Source organism: Epinephelus moara, chromosome 13, assembly GCF_006386435.1.
Source record: "Epinephelus moara isolate mb chromosome 13, YSFRI_EMoa_1.0, whole genome shotgun sequence".
Classification (NCBI taxonomy): Eukaryota; Metazoa; Chordata; class Actinopteri; order Perciformes; family Serranidae; genus Epinephelus; species Epinephelus moara.
The window spans coordinates 16,719,695-16,736,673 of NC_065518.1; the positions used below are offsets into that span (position 1 = coordinate 16,719,695).

At 41.3% G+C, this 16,979-nt stretch overlaps 2 protein-coding genes across 2 annotated transcripts in view; both read left to right on the plus strand.

Moving 5' to 3' along the window:
* The window catches only part of LOC126400140 (zinc finger protein 385C-like), a 133,337-nt gene extending 126,952 nt beyond the window's left edge, over window positions 1-6,385 (plus strand). The window contains exons 6-9 of the mRNA XM_050060649.1: window positions 2,886-3,263; window positions 3,338-3,540; window positions 3,738-3,836; window positions 4,699-6,385. Coding sequence (XP_049916606.1) covers window positions 2,886-3,263; window positions 3,338-3,540; window positions 3,738-3,836; window positions 4,699-4,929 — 911 coding nt within the window. The 3' untranslated portion in view covers window positions 4,930-6,385. The remainder of the gene's footprint in view (window positions 1-2,885; window positions 3,264-3,337; window positions 3,541-3,737; window positions 3,837-4,698) is intronic.
* Window positions 6,386-10,233: 3,848 nt separating this feature from the next.
* Window positions 10,234-16,979, plus strand: part of LOC126400141 (dnaJ homolog subfamily C member 7-like) — a 13,511-nt gene continuing 6,765 nt past the window's right edge. Inside the window, exons 1-7 of the mRNA XM_050060650.1 lie at window positions 10,234-10,336; window positions 13,479-13,567; window positions 14,729-14,853; window positions 14,988-15,101; window positions 15,693-15,767; window positions 15,919-16,037; window positions 16,147-16,300. Coding sequence (XP_049916607.1) covers window positions 10,266-10,336; window positions 13,479-13,567; window positions 14,729-14,853; window positions 14,988-15,101; window positions 15,693-15,767; window positions 15,919-16,037; window positions 16,147-16,300 — 747 coding nt within the window. The 5' untranslated portion in view covers window positions 10,234-10,265. The remainder of the gene's footprint in view (window positions 10,337-13,478; window positions 13,568-14,728; window positions 14,854-14,987; window positions 15,102-15,692; window positions 15,768-15,918; window positions 16,038-16,146; window positions 16,301-16,979) is intronic.

Below are 16,979 nucleotides of genomic sequence, written 5' to 3' on the forward strand. Positions count from 1 at the left end.
ATGCATGAAAATGAAAATTTGCTAGAATATGTCCTCCCTCTTCTAGTGTACACGCTATTCCTTCTTGTCACATTAATTGTCGCCAAAACCTGCCAAGCATAACTTTGTATTTTCACTTTAAACTGCCTGTTAGCTTGTTAAAATTCACCCAAACAGCACTTTATTTCCCAGACAAAATACAGAGGACATGAGTGTCCTCACTGGTAGCTACAGCCCTTGATTCTCTCTATATATTTAACATTATAGCTACTGGTTCTTTGGCAATATTGCCGACAGAAGAGCAGCTGTAAGAGAAGCAACTTTGCTGTCTTTAACTCACTCTGCTTCTCATTCTGCCCGACTAAAAATATGTCACCATCTTCGTTTCTATACTCCGTCTGGCTTTCCTTTTAATTATTGATCCTCCCCCTCCCATTTTCTCCCAGCACCTATCAATTTCCTCCACACCACACAATGATAAGCTTGTTACATTCAGCGGTTGCCATGGTTTTTGATTGATGGTGACAGAAGGAGCGAACAATTGACAGAGAGACGGAGGAAGAGTGATTGAGAAGGCAGGGGAAAAAAAATATATGAAAATTAAAGAGCGATGATGGAGCAGAAAAGTAAGCAGGTGAGGGGAAGAGAAATTATAATAACAAGGTTATGTGAAAGAAATACAACAATGAAAAAATGACGGGTCGGCTGCACAGAAAAAGACTGATAAGAACAGGAAGGGAAAAGAGGATCGCATTAGTCAGGAAAATATATTCATACCTTGATTGTTTAGAATTTATGCATTGTTGTGGTATTATAAAACTGTTTATTCATGAGTGCCCTTTCTCTTGCTCATATTGTTGATGGCATATGCTAAACTAAACCAGCAAAAATCTTCAATTCAACTTCATTCGTATCTGCACAAGCTATTGTGTGATGCAGTTCTCCACCCAGGTCAACAGGCGTGTAAATCACAAAGCTAAATAAATTAATCAACTGATTATATCTCACAATGGTGTAGTTGTAAGGACATAAGTGTCTCCTGTGGGAACTCATGTGGAGGCTAGTGTATGTAAGGGCCCTGACACACCAAACTGACATCAAAGAACAAGTGACGACAAAGGTCAACTGTTGCCTTCCCTGTGTCTCAGCCAAAAGGTTGCCCTTGAACACACCGCAAAGACTGCCACCAATGACCAACTGGCACGTATGATCTGCGCTTTCATGAGAGGACATAACTCTCCATACCAGCAGGTGGTAGCAGTCTGTATTCGTCATTCAAAAAGAGAAAATGGAAGACTGATAGGACGGATTCAAGGCACTAGTTGGCCAGTTAGCATATAAACATCACAACCCGATTTTGAAATAACAAATTATATTTACCGTGCACCAGTGAACAGTAACACTGCTAAATGGCTAAAAAATAACCTTACCTCAGATAACGAGTTTGCCTTGCAAGGAAGTTCAAGTATCTCAGTCTTGTTCACGAGTGAAGGTAGAAGGGAGCATGAGATGGATTTGTCGTGGTGAAGAGGGAGCTGAGCCGAAAGGTGAAGCTTTTGATTTACTGGTCCATCTACGTCCCAACTCTCACCTATGGTCATGAGCTCTGGGTAGTGACCAAAAGAATGAGATTGCAGATACAAGCGGCCAATTTGAGTTTCCTCCATGGGGTGGTGCAGCCTTAGAGATAGGGTAAGGAGCTCTGAGATCCGGAGGGAGCTCGGAGTAGAGCTGCTGCTCCTTCGCATCGAAAGGGGTCAGTTGAGGTGGTACAGGCAAATCATCAGGATGCCTCCTGGGCGCCTCCCGTTAGAGGTGTTCTGGGCACATCCCACTGGTAGGAGGCCCCGGGGCAGACCCAGAACACACTGGAGGGATTACATATCTCATCTGGCCTGGGAATGCCTTGGGGTCAACCAGGAGGAGCTGGAAAGCATTGCTGGGGAGAGGGACATCTGGGGTGCTTTGCTTGGCTTGCTGCCCCTGCGGCCCGGCCCCGGATAAGTGGATGAAAATGGATGGATGGATGGAAGTAACAAGTTTGTTTTAGTCTCACTCCCTTTTGACATTAGCCATTTGCTTTCCCCACCTTCATTTCTCTTCGCAAACCCTGAGCTGAACTGCCAATCAGAGTGATTTCTTTAACCACCGGGCTCCATCGTCTTAGATGTCAATGGCATGTCGGGCCCTACACCAAGCCGACAATCGCTAGTTAGTCAATGGTGGGCCGTTGGTGATATCTGTCGCTCAAGTTTTTGCAGTGTATCCCGCACCATTGGCACTAGTCGGCCTTTGACGGCTTTTTTCAGCGAATTCAGCATGTTCAATTAGAGATGGCGGAGCCCGTCAGTGAATGATTGGCAGTTCAGCTCAGTGCATGAGAAGAGAAACGGAAGTGAGGAAAGTAAACAAACGACTAAAGTCAAGGGGCCGTGAGATCATAACAAACTTTATTGAATATGTGGTAAGATTACATTTTTATCCATTGAGTGTTTTTTCAGCAGAAGGCAGTTTGTGTTATTGTTCGCTGGTGCACAGTGAATACCATTCGTTCTGGTGTCTTGAATCAACCCTATCAGTTTTCCAGTTTCCCTTTTTGAATGATGAATACAGACTACCGCTGCCTGCTGGTACGGAGAGTTATTTCCTCTCATACAAGCGCAGAACGTATGTGCTAGTTGGCTGAAGTCTTTGTGGTGTGTTTGAGTGCATTTTTTTGGCTGAGACACAGGCGACCTGAGGCGATGTGACAGTCAAGCTTCATCTCCACTGGTATTATCATGTTGCTTTGGTGTGCCTGGTACTTTATGGCATAAAGGATAAAATACCAAGGAAAATATCATGTTGTAATACTAAGTCTAAATGGGCTCATAGTGCAGCGTCTATGTTTATTCATCTGTCCACAGGCCCAAGTACTTCCTCCCAACCTGCACAGCAGCAACTAGAAAATGGCCAGGGAGGCTTGCCGGCACCTGCTCCACCCTCACAGCCTTCACTCACAGACTCCACCTCAGTCCACTCTCCTCAGCTGTCCCCACAAATCTCCCCTGGCTCTCAGCTTTCTGATCTGCCCTCAGACAGTCCACCCATGGAAGGGTGCGGCCCGGCCACCGGTTCAGCCCCACAGTCTGACCCTCAGGGGAACTCCACAGGAGGCGAGGAAGAGGAGGTGGTGAAGGTGGAGGAAGCTAAGGATGCCAAGAGCAACAAAAAACAACCTCTCCACTGTCCTACGTGCAAAGTGACGGTCAACTCCAGCTCCCAGCTGGAGGCTCACTGTAGTGGTATGTTGTACAACACTACTGATACGACCTCAGTGTTAGTTTATGACTCTGACATTCAGTCCTCTTTGTTTCAGGCTCTAAGCACAAACAGATGCTTGATGGTCACAACAGCAGCCAGTCACAACGCAGGGTCAAGATGACATCACTGCCCCGGCCCACTAGCCGAATTAAGCAGCGAATGGGCAGCAAGACCAGGGCGGTTGTGGGCGTATCCAGCCAGCCCTTTCACTGTGAGATGTGTCAGGTGTCTGTCAACTCAGAGACACAGCTGAAACAGGTACAAGGGTTTATCCTGATATTATAAATGTGATACTCTCACTGCTGTATAAACCACTGAACAGAAAACAAAAACTATGTGGGATGTCTGATCTTTGTATTCTGCAAGGAAAACTACCCAGTGTGTTGTCTCTTTGGTTTGTGAGTCAGAGCTGCCCTGACTGACTCACTGTTCTGTGTAACCCTGTCCTCTTTTAGCACATGAGCAGCAGGAGACACAAAGAGCGTTTGGCTGGGAAGCCTGTCAAGGCGAAGTTCACCCCCTATAATAAACTACAGCCCAGTGCTATCTTAGCGGTGAGAATTTGTCACACACAAACATACACAAGTGCCTTTATTTGTTATGTGGAAACCAACTCTTTGGCTTAGACTGAAGTATCTCAACAACTGACAGATTGCTATGAAATTTTGTACAGACAATCATCATCTCATCTCATCATCTCAGTTTTGGTCGTGCTACGTCAAGCCATGCTGCGCAGATTTACGTTTCCATTATCTCTTAAGATGTGCTGTGCCATGCTGAGCTTCCTTCTCCAGAGAAGGTCCAAACGCTGGGCTCCCTGCCCTCAAGCGCGTAGTGGTCACGTCTCGCCCGTCTTCTCGTATCCCTTTCTTCTCAACCTCTTAGAACATTTTTGTAGTAGTAGTTTTTGTGACTTGTCTCCAGCTGACTCTTTATAAAGTCATCTCCTCCTCTCCCCATGTGCTACCGCGGCTCATTCTGTTAGGTTGCGTTGTTCATGGACAAACAGAAACCTACACTGTACATGTATCACCACTGGACAACTAGACTGCTAATTTCTCTTCTGCTCCGATCACCAACACCTGTCTGCTCTGAGCGCAGCCACACATGGACACTACGCACAAGGCGCTACACTACTCTTATAACATGATGATAGCCTGCCAAAACTTCCTGTAATTTGTAACTATCCAGAAAATGTGCTATAGAAACAAATCAAACAGTTCAATTTGATCTGGACCAAGACCACCTCTTTCCATCAGACCAAGGTTCGGCTGTTTGGTCCGGACTGTGGTCCAGGGGAGGTGTCACACCTGTGATTTTGGTTTGGATCGAATTAAAGAGACCCAACCTAACAAGGTAGGTGTGAAAAGACCCTCAGTCTATTAGTCTGAATGTGTTTCTCGTCTTTGGTTCCAGACTAAACTGGCCCTGCAGAAGCAGCTATCTAAGGCCCTGCCGGCAGGGTTCCTGACCAGCCCCCTCAATCCAGCTGCCTTGTGCACCATGCCGTCTGGACCTTTGGCGCTAAGGCTGCCACCAGGTCCCACAGCTATCATCCAGGGTCCCCTGATCAGCCCCACCCTCTTCAGGCCTGCGCCGGGACCTCTGAGGGCCACACATGCACCTATCATCTTCTCTCCTTACTAGCAATGAGCCACGCTAGACCGGAGGACCTACAGAGGAGTGGACCTAACCTCGCCAAAGCTGGACTGGCAGAAAAGTTAAACTTGGTCGGTGAGGACAAAGCACGGGACCCCCTGAGGGACACTATGCAGCGGCTGCGATGGCATCCTATCAGCGTGTCAAGTTTGGCAGGTGTAAGTCATAAGAACAGTATGCACAATCCCCTGGTGTGGATTGAGATTTCAGCGCTGACTGACCAGTGTCGCCACCCCCCTTAAAAATGGAAGGACCATCGCTCAGCTGTTTCCCCTCAACAAAACTTTTGAGTGCATGTTCCCCGGGGTCTGGACCCCTCTGGAAGCCATAATGACAAGCATCTTTTAGTTTTATTTATAAGACAATTATAGGCAAATACACTAGAGTGTGTAAATGTTACTGAGTGTTTGTTGCCAAAATTCTTTCACTTTCAGAGCTTTCTAGTTGTACTCTGGGAGAAGAGGTACAAAACTTCATTCCTGCTTTAGTTTATAACCAAAATCAAGTTGTGTTACTCCAATGAAAGTGGCTATTCCCATATAACCGCCCTCCACCAATGAAAAGAGAGACCAGATCCTTAACTTTGGATCACTGAGGATATTTACAGCCATCGTCTGAAATGATGCCTCTTCTATATAATTTATTTTAGATAAATACATCCATTTGTTCCGTTTAAAGTGTTTCTCCTGCTCTCTTTGTTACGAAGTGACAATCAACCACCACCCTGATATGATGCCAAGAATAATCCCCATATGGAGACAAACATCTAACGCATACAGTGAGATGGTTTTATTATAAGTCATAGAATTTAAAACAGATTTAGCGACAGCTCGGTGCTGTTTGTGCAATATGAAGAGACAGACTGATGTGTAATGTTTCCTAAAAATTAAATGATTTATCCACAAGTTTTTAAAGGTCCAGTGTGGAGGTTGCAGGACGAAAACTTCTCCCGTGTGCCAAGCGTGTAGGAGAACTACGGTGGCTGATGGAAAAATGCGAATGACCCTGTTTAGAGCCAGTGTTTGGTTTGTCCATTCTGGGCTACTGTAGAACAACATGGCGGACTCCATAGAAGAGGACCTGCTCAATATGTAGATATAAGCAGCTCATTCTAAGGTAACAAAAACACAACTATTCTTATTTTCAGGTGATTATAAACTAATGACTCATAGGTATAAATATTATATACTATTTCTGCTACGGCGCCCCTACATCCTACACACTGGACCTTTAAAAGTGTCTTTGACGTCTTTATTAAACTGTTTTTATAGAGCTGTATTTAAAACCACATTCTTTCACTTTCCCCTCCGACCTGTTTGTGCTGACTCATCCTAAGCAATATGTATTTTTGAAGTGTCACCTGGTAAAATTAATGACTAGTGTAACTGTGCATCAATTTGCAATAATGTAAATGATTATGTGCTACAAATGTCGATACTGTATTCTATATGAACTTATAAATAGAACTGTTTTTTACACAGTTGTCAGTTTCTTTCTTCATATGGAAATTTGGAGCTTCTTTTACCATTTATTATAGATTTACAGTGAATATTGGCTTATTTGGTGTATGATTACACTTGTGGACATTGAGAACATTTATCCTTTAGCCAACACCCCTGTTTTTAAGAGGTTGTAGTGGGCTGAGTTTTGGAACTAGAGTGATGGTACTGGTATCATTTGAAACTAGAAGATGTTAGGAATTCAGTGATGCCAACCATGTCCAGCTAAGACATCTAAATGAAAATGACTTCCATGGGTACTCACGAGTCTCTCCTTTAAAGTCATGCCCCCCTTACGCTAATCCACTGCAGGTTCGGGCAAAAACTATGCAGCTTTCTGCCTGCAGTACAGAGTTGTTATATTCGCTTGTTGCATTAGAATATTTCTGCATGCTGGGGTCCCTGAACAGTCTTGGAAATGCATAAATCGGGTATGACTGGAAAGCTGAAACTCTTGTGGATTCAATGCGCCCAATTTTATTCGTATGTGATGATATTTGTCCCCATAGTAGCTGTTTCATTGCAGTAAGAACATTTTGAGACCTCGGGCAATCAGAGGATGTTTGGCTTTCATAGGTATGTTGACAATAAAGGGGTTTCTGCGCAGCTTCCAGAACAGAAGTGCTCGCCATCCAATTCCTGAAAATGCAGTTCTTACAGAAATCTCCAAATGTCAGAAGTTTTTGAGATCAAATCACAGCATGGATTTTACTCTGGTGTTCCTCAAGCTCTTAGTGTCTCAATGTGGTATTTTGTAGGGATCATTGTCCATCTCAAGTGGTCTAAAATGCTCAAATGTAACAAATGATGTCAATCCAGAAATTGCTGCAATGACTCATGAGACATAATCGAACATGGGAATGGACATCATGTACTTGTTCTAAGCCCCTGTACACTCTGAACTTTCAAACTTCAGATAGGTGCTAACCAAAACACAATGTTTGATACACATTTATGACTAGAAAAGCTTGACACACCGTGCTCCACTGCATCTCAAATTAGTCTTCAGGTTCCCAGCTTTCAGGTCATGTATTTCATTTCTATGTAGCATATACTGTTGACCTGCTGTCTCCCCCTTAATATCCCCTGTCCTCCCTAAAAAAGACAAAACTAGGTCTGTGGTGGGCCTCAGAGGGTTTTAAAGGTCTTTGATGTAGGCACACACTTGCATCAGTATGATACTATTCTTATTTCAGATCTCAAGGGTCAGAGAGAATCATAAGCAGGAAAAAAATGCATTTATTTTGGAAGAAAATGAATCATCAAGCACAGTGTACCGTATAAAATGTACTTACATGTGTGGTGAGTCACTGGCAATTTTAAAACACTTCCGTACTGATACTCGCCAAAATGAATACAAGCAGAGCGACACTTAACATTAAACTTTAGTGAGGCTGAAAACTATCTGCTGTTTGAGTACGGGACAAAATAACACCAAGTCATTGCTGATGTATCAGCCACACAGTGTGTACCATATACTTTATGATACTCTAGTGCCCTCTAGTGGTGTTTTGCAAACAAGACCTCACATCAGGGTGTGTAGGCTGGCAGATAGGGAGATGACAGTGCTGTTTCCTACACTATTATACATTCATATCAATCAAACAAACAACCATTTATTAATCTAGAGTGGTTGACATGCTTTTAATAATAATGGTAGTATTTAAAAAACAGAAATGCCATCTAAATATCTTTATTATTGATGCACAAACCCTGCTTAAAATCAAGTTTAATTTTCTTCATAGACACCTTTGGATAGATGATGTTGTGTTTGCATGTCCAACTGTTCCTGGTGGTTCCTCTGGTGGTAGCAGCCTGATCAACACAACATCTCCAAAACAGGTGGAGCCTCATGTGAAGGTGAAATGACTGGACGTAAGCTCGTGGGTTGCAAAAATAATTACAAGTAGAGGCTTGTGGTTTCAGATGTAGTTACATGCCTAAAGCCTCAGGTAAGGTTTGAAGCTGGGTAAAACAGTTAGAGCAGCAAGATATAGTCAATGTATTGATTATTCGATTGATGGAAAATGGGGAACTAAATTGATAATTGATTCATCATTTAAATAATTTTTGCTAGGATTTGCTGCTTTGATCTTACATTGTAGTTCATTTAATTTTGGGGGGGTTGGAAATGTTGGTTGGACAAAACAAGACATGATGAAGTCACTCTAGGCTCTAACATAATGTAACCACCTGTCCTCACTGTTTTCTAATGTTTTGTAGACCAAACGATTAATCGAGAAAATCATCTAAATTAATCGGTAACGAACACATTCCTTAGTTGCAGCCCCAAAAGCAGTAGCACATCACTTACTTATACATTACATTATATTTTTTGGTAACATTTAACCTGGACTCAGTTTACTCATTGTGTGTGTGTGTGTCTAAGTGACTAATGGAGACAACTATTTTAGGAAATTGACCAAGAGCGTTGCAGCCGGTGGCCAAAAAGGCTGAAATGTAAGTGTGAAATGAAAGTGTCTGACAACATTACTAAGAGGACACTACAAACATAGACCTTTTTGTTAAAGAGTAAGATCCTCTTTGTTCAACCCGAAACAGCCCCCAAATCACTGTCACTAAAGCCACTAGACTCAATTTATATAAACAGCAATTTTATAATCATATAACGCACTTCATTCAAAGTCAACAGAAACAAATTAAACTCACGAAAACCATCTTTGTTTGTCTTTCCTTTGTTCCAACAATCATTAACCCTGGTTGTGTTGAAATAAAAATATTTATTCATGTGGTTTGAGGTGAAAATATTCTGGCTCTTTACACACTGAAATTACTCTTTATTTAAATAGTCTGGTGAATTTGCCAGTAGCTACTTCTAGGCTGTGTCTAGTTAAACAAAAAGAATCTTACTCTTTTACAAAAAGGCCTATCTCTGCATGAACACTTTCTATAAGCTGTCAGACACCTATAAAGACAATCTGACCAAGTCAGGGTGAGAAAAGAGGCACTGAGTCTGTGTTAATTGATGGTGCATAAATGCCCTTAGTGGTGACATGGCAGCCTGTTCAGTTAATACTGGACCAAGTGCAAAAACTGTTGTTCCCATTAGTTACTGACACAAAATCATGGCAGAAGAAGCCAGGTTTAAATTTACTGAAGTTACTCTTTAAATTTATAATATAAAATAAAATATAAAACATCTTAAATTTAGAATAAAACATATTAATATGATATAAGCCCTACTTTTGGGACGTTACATTTAAATACAGTATATGTTGAATTTTTTTATGCTGCATTTAATTTAATTTAATTTTGTTTTATTTTATTTTATTTTATTTTGTTTTGTTTTGTTTTGTTTTATTCTATTTTTTTTTTTTAATTTGTTGTCTGTAGCCTAGTTTTTCATGACCCCAAAAGAGAAGGAAAAGAAGGCTAAGACTTACCGGAAATGACGTCATTTGATGGTCGTCCTCTCCAGAAAAAAATTGCACAAAGTGTTGTTCCCATTAGTTACAGACACAAAAACATGAGGAAGGGGGCCAGGTTCATATTTACTTAAGTTAAAATTTATATTTATAATTTATAACATAAAATTAAAAAAATAATCTTAAATTTATAATAAAATATATTCATATGATATAAGTGCTGCTTTTGGAAAGTTATATTAAAATACAGTATATGTTATGTTTTTGACGTCGAATTTTATTTTATTGTATTTTTTTTATTGATTTGATTTGATTTGATTTTTATTTTATTTTTCTGTCTGTGGCCTAGTTTTTCATGACCTCAAAAAAGAAGGGAAAAAACCAAAGCTTATAAATTACAGGAAATGACGTCACTTCGTGATAGTCCTTTCCAGAAAAAATGGCAGCTGTTGACATCGACGTGCCGGTGGACGCTGAATCTCAAATCCACGGTCCGGAGGACATGGAGCGGTAAATATTAAATGTTAATTCTCCTCTGTGTGTCCGTGTGGTGTGTGTCATGTGAAAATAACCCGGGAGTCTCTGACTGAGCCCAACCGCCGTTAGCTGACAGGGCTCGGACACAACAGCGCGTTAGCCTGGAGACGAGCTAACGAGGCTAGCTCACAGAGGAGGAAACGGCACTTTTCGATAAATGTTAGATTTTATTGGTTTTTCTAAATGGTAAGCGTCGGCGTTGTTGTAGTTTCAACGGTTAGATGCATTTACACTTTATACATACTTAAAATTTATTTCGCATCTTGTTAAAAAAAAACCGAACCTAACGTTAGCTAATTAGCTAGTATTGACACATGCTCGGCTACAGCTAGCCAACAATTGTTGTATTCAGAGTTTCTTTGATTGTGTTAATCTGTTTGTTCGGACACTTAGCTCAATCTAAACACGAGGAGATAAGCATCAATTTAATCTGTTAGTGGTCAGTAATGTTGCATTATGGGCTGACCTCATTCGAGAAAGTTCCTCATGACACGGACAGTTAGCATTAGCTTTACTTGGAGCTCAAAACACCAGATAAAGTTACAGTCATTATGTAACTTTAAAAGCTTCCCCAAACGTCTCATTTTATTTAACTTAAGTTTTGTGATACGACATTTTAGTTGTCAGTAAATAAGCAAATTAACAATAACTGCGTCTGACAGGAACAGGACACTTTGCATATTATTGGTGTCCTGTCACATTTGTTAGCTGGGTAATATAAGTTTATTCAACCCCAAATGTGAATTAATTAACACGTTTGTTACATAATTAAAGGCATACTTCACCCACCAAATGAGCATTCATGCATCAATTGGTCATGCTGTGTTACCTTGAATTTGTTAAGTAAACTTTTATTTTTCTAGCATAGGTGACCACATGTACCAGCAAAACTATATCAAAACACCCATTTAAAAACTCACATAACTGGTGCAGTATAACCCAGGTCTTATTTATCCAGTCTTATGATCAGTACCTTAAGGGTTTATCCTCAGTGCCTTAGAGACACAAGCACTTTCATTAAAACTGAACTGAAAGTGAAACTTATCTGTGCTCTCTTCAAAGACAGACTCCAATACTTACGGGGTTTTTTAAGAGAAAATGCATGTGTTTGAGAAGTACTGAGCATACAACTGGATAACTGAGACTCAGATTATACTGCATGAGTTGAGTGAGAGTTTGTAAACAGATGTTTTGATAAACACGGTCCCACCAAAACAGTATGTTAAAATTGATAAGATGAATAAACTGTTTGTATCAGTCTCACGCTAAGCAGCAGAGTGTTGATTTTTTAAAGTTGGTTTGATAACAAGAAACCAAATTTAAAATCAGCAGGGTAGTTGTATCAAAATAGGCATTTCAGCTCTCTAGTACCAAGAAGAGTTTAGAGAAATTAATGGACTCTTTTGCATCAATCTGAAATTATATTTTGAAAATCTGGAAATAGAGGAAACATGTTTATATGTATGGTTTCTATATTTACATCCTAGATATAAGCTTCTACTTTCAATATTTTTTATTCTAGCTCGCAGGCTTTACTGGACTGTTCAATGCTGCATTTGCAGATGTAATGTAGGGAGAGGTGTACACAATATAGATATGTTCTGCCATGAAATTTAGGTAATTTAGAGATATGAATTGCCAAGAATTTTGTAAACAACATAATGCTGCTTATTAAACATAACTTTCTAGGGGTGTAAATGTCCAATTTCTATATTATGTTGATTCTTTGGACAATGACAAGATATTTGCTGATATTAAAAAGTCTGCCACGGGGCGTCGGTAGCATAGTGGATAGTGCCGGCGCCCCATGTACAGAGGCATTGCCTTGCTGCAGCGGCCACGGGTTTGAATCTTGAATCTGGCTCGCGGCCCTCTGCTACATGTCAGTCCCCACTCTCTCTGTCTCCCCATTTCACTGTCTGTCCTGTCAATAAAGGCAAAAAAGCCAATTAAAATAATCTTGAAAAAAAAGTCTGCCACAGTATGATTTTGATTAGATTCAGGGGCCTGCTATCGATATGAGACAATATTATTCAAACCACAGAAATGATGTACATAATTGTAACCAATAAAGTGCCGTAAAGTTTACTTTAAATTGACTCCATTAACACAAATAAAACAGCATGAGGGATAAGTGAAACATCAGGGCTTTCTGACTCACAACCCTGAAGGGAAACCTCTCCCAACAGCCATTTAACAAAAGCACAACATTCAGCTCAATAATTATTGTCAGCAGAAACTTTGTAAGGGTCAAATGTTTTTCTTCTGTACCCAGCTGTAGTGTTTTTTGGCAGATGTAAACAACCATGATGTCACTAACTTGGGTGTGGGGCATAAAGAAGGTCTACACACTGTTATGCAACAAATAAGTAGTTTATTTCTCTTATTCTCTGTGCAAAACAGCATTTTAATCTGTAAGATTTTCCTCAGGCAAGTGTGGAAGACAGAAAAAGCATTTCCTTTAGAAGCATTAATGACTGCAGTGAAGCTTCTTCCTTATATGAATCAGTGTTTTCCCTTTAACACTTGGCACCCTGAGAGGACTGCAGCAGGTGAATTTCACTGCTATGTTTAGTCCTGAAGCTGCATATCAGGACTGTGTGCCCTGCTCTGCTGTCCCACTTCCAGGTGTTACACACCACAGTCCTTTCAGGCTCTGCCTCGTGTGCAGGAAATTCTCTGATGGATACAAATGAGTTCAGGCAAACCAGCTGGTCTGGTTTGATGACACTGACTTGAAGGTGAACTATACAGGAATTGTTGGCTGCTGTTTGTAAACAGTTTTGCTGTATTTGGGTTTTTTCATTGCTGTGTATACAATTTATTTAGCTTCCTCTTGGACGTGTGCTGCTTCCAGTCTGGCACCTGGCTGCTACCTTTTATATAAAGTCCCAAACTCAATTGCACACTGTGCCCTGGAACACTGTTTTTTAAGTTAATCCTGCATAGTTTCACTTTTACGCAGTTGTTTTATGTACATCTTTATTGTGAAGGGCTTTAATTGGTTAACTGATTTATCACTGAACAGTTTACTTTATATTGTGTGGGTGGATAACTCTTATCTTTGTAAAGCTCCTGTTAAACCTTGACTTTGGTTTGTGTTTCTCCTCTGCAGTCAGGCTGAAGGCTTCAAAGAGCAAGGAAATGCATTCTACAGCAAGAAAGATTACTCCGAGGCTTTCAACTATTATACCAAGGCCATTGGTAAGATCACATCTAACTACTCTTTACCCATAGACCAACTTTTGTTCATACTCTCCTGCTGATGAATTCTGATGATCTCTTCTGGTCCCACCTTTCCCAGCACATCAGCAAAACAAAAATAACAGTGAAATTTCTATTGACAGTTGAGTCATCACCTCCTCCTGACGTATTTCTCAACACACGTTCTCTCTGTGTGCTTTAAAACTGTATCAGGAGCTGCTCTACCTCTGTTATTTGTTTGAATTACTCATAGGACTTACACTATATTTGCAGTTTACCTCTGTCTATCACAAGGATGGCTCTAGACCAATGGTTCTCAAACTTTTTGGTGACGAAGACCCCTAAAATGATCCACATGAGGTCACAGACCCCCATTTAATAAGGCTTCTTTTTAGATTGAGGTCCCTGGCTTCAGGGACCTCAATCTAAAAAGATTGTTTTATGATTAAGACCAGAATTTTATAGTTTTCAACTACAGTTGAGGATGTAAGTGCATAGGAATTGAAACTTATGATCAGAATCAGCCAATTTTTGTTATCAGGCCATTCAATAGCTATCAGTGGTGATAAGCAGCATAAATATGGTTTCGTAGGGGCTTGCCACACCTACTGTCAGGCTGAGAGGGCCATTACCAGACCATAAAATTAGTCTTTCTGTTAGAATAGGGACTGGCACAGGACTTTCACCCATGAGACCGGGGTTTGTGTCCCTTGTAAAACCATTATTTACACCCAACCATGCTCTTTCTGAAATTTAACACATTGTTTTGGCACTTAAACCTAATGAAAGTTAAAATTAAACCTAACAAACTAGTAGTGGCTGTTAAATGGGCAGAAACGACCTTCTGAACCTACCAGCCTACCACTGACCCATATCTATGAGGCTTATAACCACAGATAATGGCCATTCAGTGGGCTGATAACATCCCAGTTGGGTGCCAGAATAGACACTAACTTTAACCCACATTGGGGTAACTTCTGTAGTGAATCAAACGGTGAAATAAATATTTCTTGTTTTTCTGGGGACCCCCTGGGACTCCTTCAAGGTCCCCTGGGGGTCCCTGAACCCCTGGTTGAGAACCACTGTTCTAGATAGATCTGTAATCTGTACCCACTTCTCATTTTTCCTGCGTGACATGGATTTTTTTTCTTGTCTCTCAAGATGCAAGCCCCAAAACTGCCAGTTATTATGGAAACAGGGCAGCCACCCTCATGATGCTCTGTCGCTTCCGAGAGGCTCTAGAAGATTCCCAGCAGGCTGTGCGGCTGGATGACTGCTTCATGAAAGTGGGTTTCAGTATCATTGTTATTCTCAGCTTTGCACGTCACTTGCTCTGTCAAAAACCCCAGCTGCACTTGCAGAATAAAGTTTGTTTTTTAATGCAACCCTAAGAAGGAAATGTGCCTCTGCCACCCCACAGGGTCATCTACGTGAGGGCAAGTGCCACCTGTTGTTAGGAAATGCCATGGCAGCCAATCGCTGCTTCCAGAAGGTTTTGGAGCTGGATCCCAGCAACAGAGAGGCCCAGCAGGAGGTGGGGATCACCTGAACTTCTCACATTTCCCTCACTGTAATAGCTTCTTTGCATACAGCTTGTCTACATTACTGCTCTGCCCAGATGGAGGGCAGGCAACTGCAGGCTACCAACACTGGTAGCACTATGATTTGAGCTGCGTATGGCTGTGCCAGTTGGTCAAATTTGGGTGTAACATTATAACATTAGGAGGTCTGGAGGACGACGTAATTTGTAACGACAATCAGGTTACACCGTGCAAATCAGTCAGGTTGTGGTGAAAAACACTTTACTTCTGTTTTGTATGGCTCACATTCAACATGAGTGTCAATTTTCACATGATACCTGCTGCCTGCATGTTGATCCAACCTTTTTATAAGTCACGTTCCTCTATTTCCAGTTTCCAGTTCACACAGTATATGGATTTATTACTTCCTGCCCTCCATCGGAATTTTGCACGTCATGATAGTCATATGATTGCAGAAAAACTGTTACTGTACAAGAATGCATTTAATATGTACTGAGCATAGTCTTGGAGTCAAAGATGTAACTCAAACTTGCCTGTTAACATTGTAAAGAAATTGCTGACGCATGATTGCTCTTATATTTCAGAATAAGACTGCAGCGATGCTAGTGGAGTACGAACGAATGGCAGACTTTGGTTTTGAGAAGCGTGATTTCAGAAAGGTACTTTATACCCATTCTCTCTTTTTCGCCAAACTCAATAGCCCCATTTTAATTGTTATGTTTTACAAAGATCCAAATCTCTGCATGTCTTTCATCAGCGATTACAGTAGATTGTAGCAGGTGTAGTTAATTGGCTCTTGTCCTGACCCAGGTGGTGTACTGCATGGACCGGGCCTTAGCAGTGGCTTCTGCCTGTCACCGCTTCAAAATCCTCAAGGCCGAGTGTCTGGCCCTGCTGGGACGCTATCCAGAGGCCCAGTCTGTAGCAAGGTGGGAACAACTGGTGTTAGGTTCATGGTGTATGAGTGTCTTGTTACTTTAGTAACTTTCTGATAAGTGGGATGTAATAGACTTACTGATTCTTCAATCTTTTTTACAGTGATATCTTGCGAATGGATTCCACAAACGCAGACGCACTCTACGTCCGAGGCTTGTGTCTCTACTATGAGGACTGCATCGATAAAGCTGTACAGTTCTTTGTCCAGGCTCTGCGCATGGCACCTGACCACGAAAAGGCCCGTCTAGCCTGCAGGGTAAGATTGTCTTCTTCCTCCTTGTTTCATTGAAAGAAAGAAATGAATAAACATGTTTTTGTACAGTTATTTTTATTTCAAACCATCAAGTATTTTGGAATGTCTTGTATAAGATCAATGTGTATGAAAAAGCAAAGTGATCCATACTGCTTGATTAGTTCTGCCACGAGTGGTAAGGTTAGAAATTTATTTTTGGGTGTAGTGCAGCACATTTGCATTTTTTCTGCATGTTGGCTTTCTGCACTGCTCATCTCTTGGAAGGCAGGATAGAAAGTAAAGCTCACATACAGGCAGATTACGGCCCCAATTAGACAGAACCGTAGAGACCCACTGTACTGTCTTTTTGTCAAAGCCTGCCCTGATCAGACAGAGCACTTTTTGCAGCTTGCTGCGTCACCAAATCACCTGTCCTTAGCTTAACCAGTTTTTTTGCTGTGAAGTAATCTCACAGATCTGTACCTTCAAATCTGCACAAGAAACAGACAGGCGGAGGGTAGACTCACAAGTCAGTCTTTAGACGCTTTGCTTAACTAAAGACTGATGACTTTCTCCCTGATTTTGTGTTTAGATGGGCGGATACAATTTCAGAGTTTAAAAAAACTCCCTACATTGCAGAACCAATAGTAAATCTGCAGGGCGGTCCTTCGGTGGCACGCTGAACTCTTGTGCTTGTAAACAT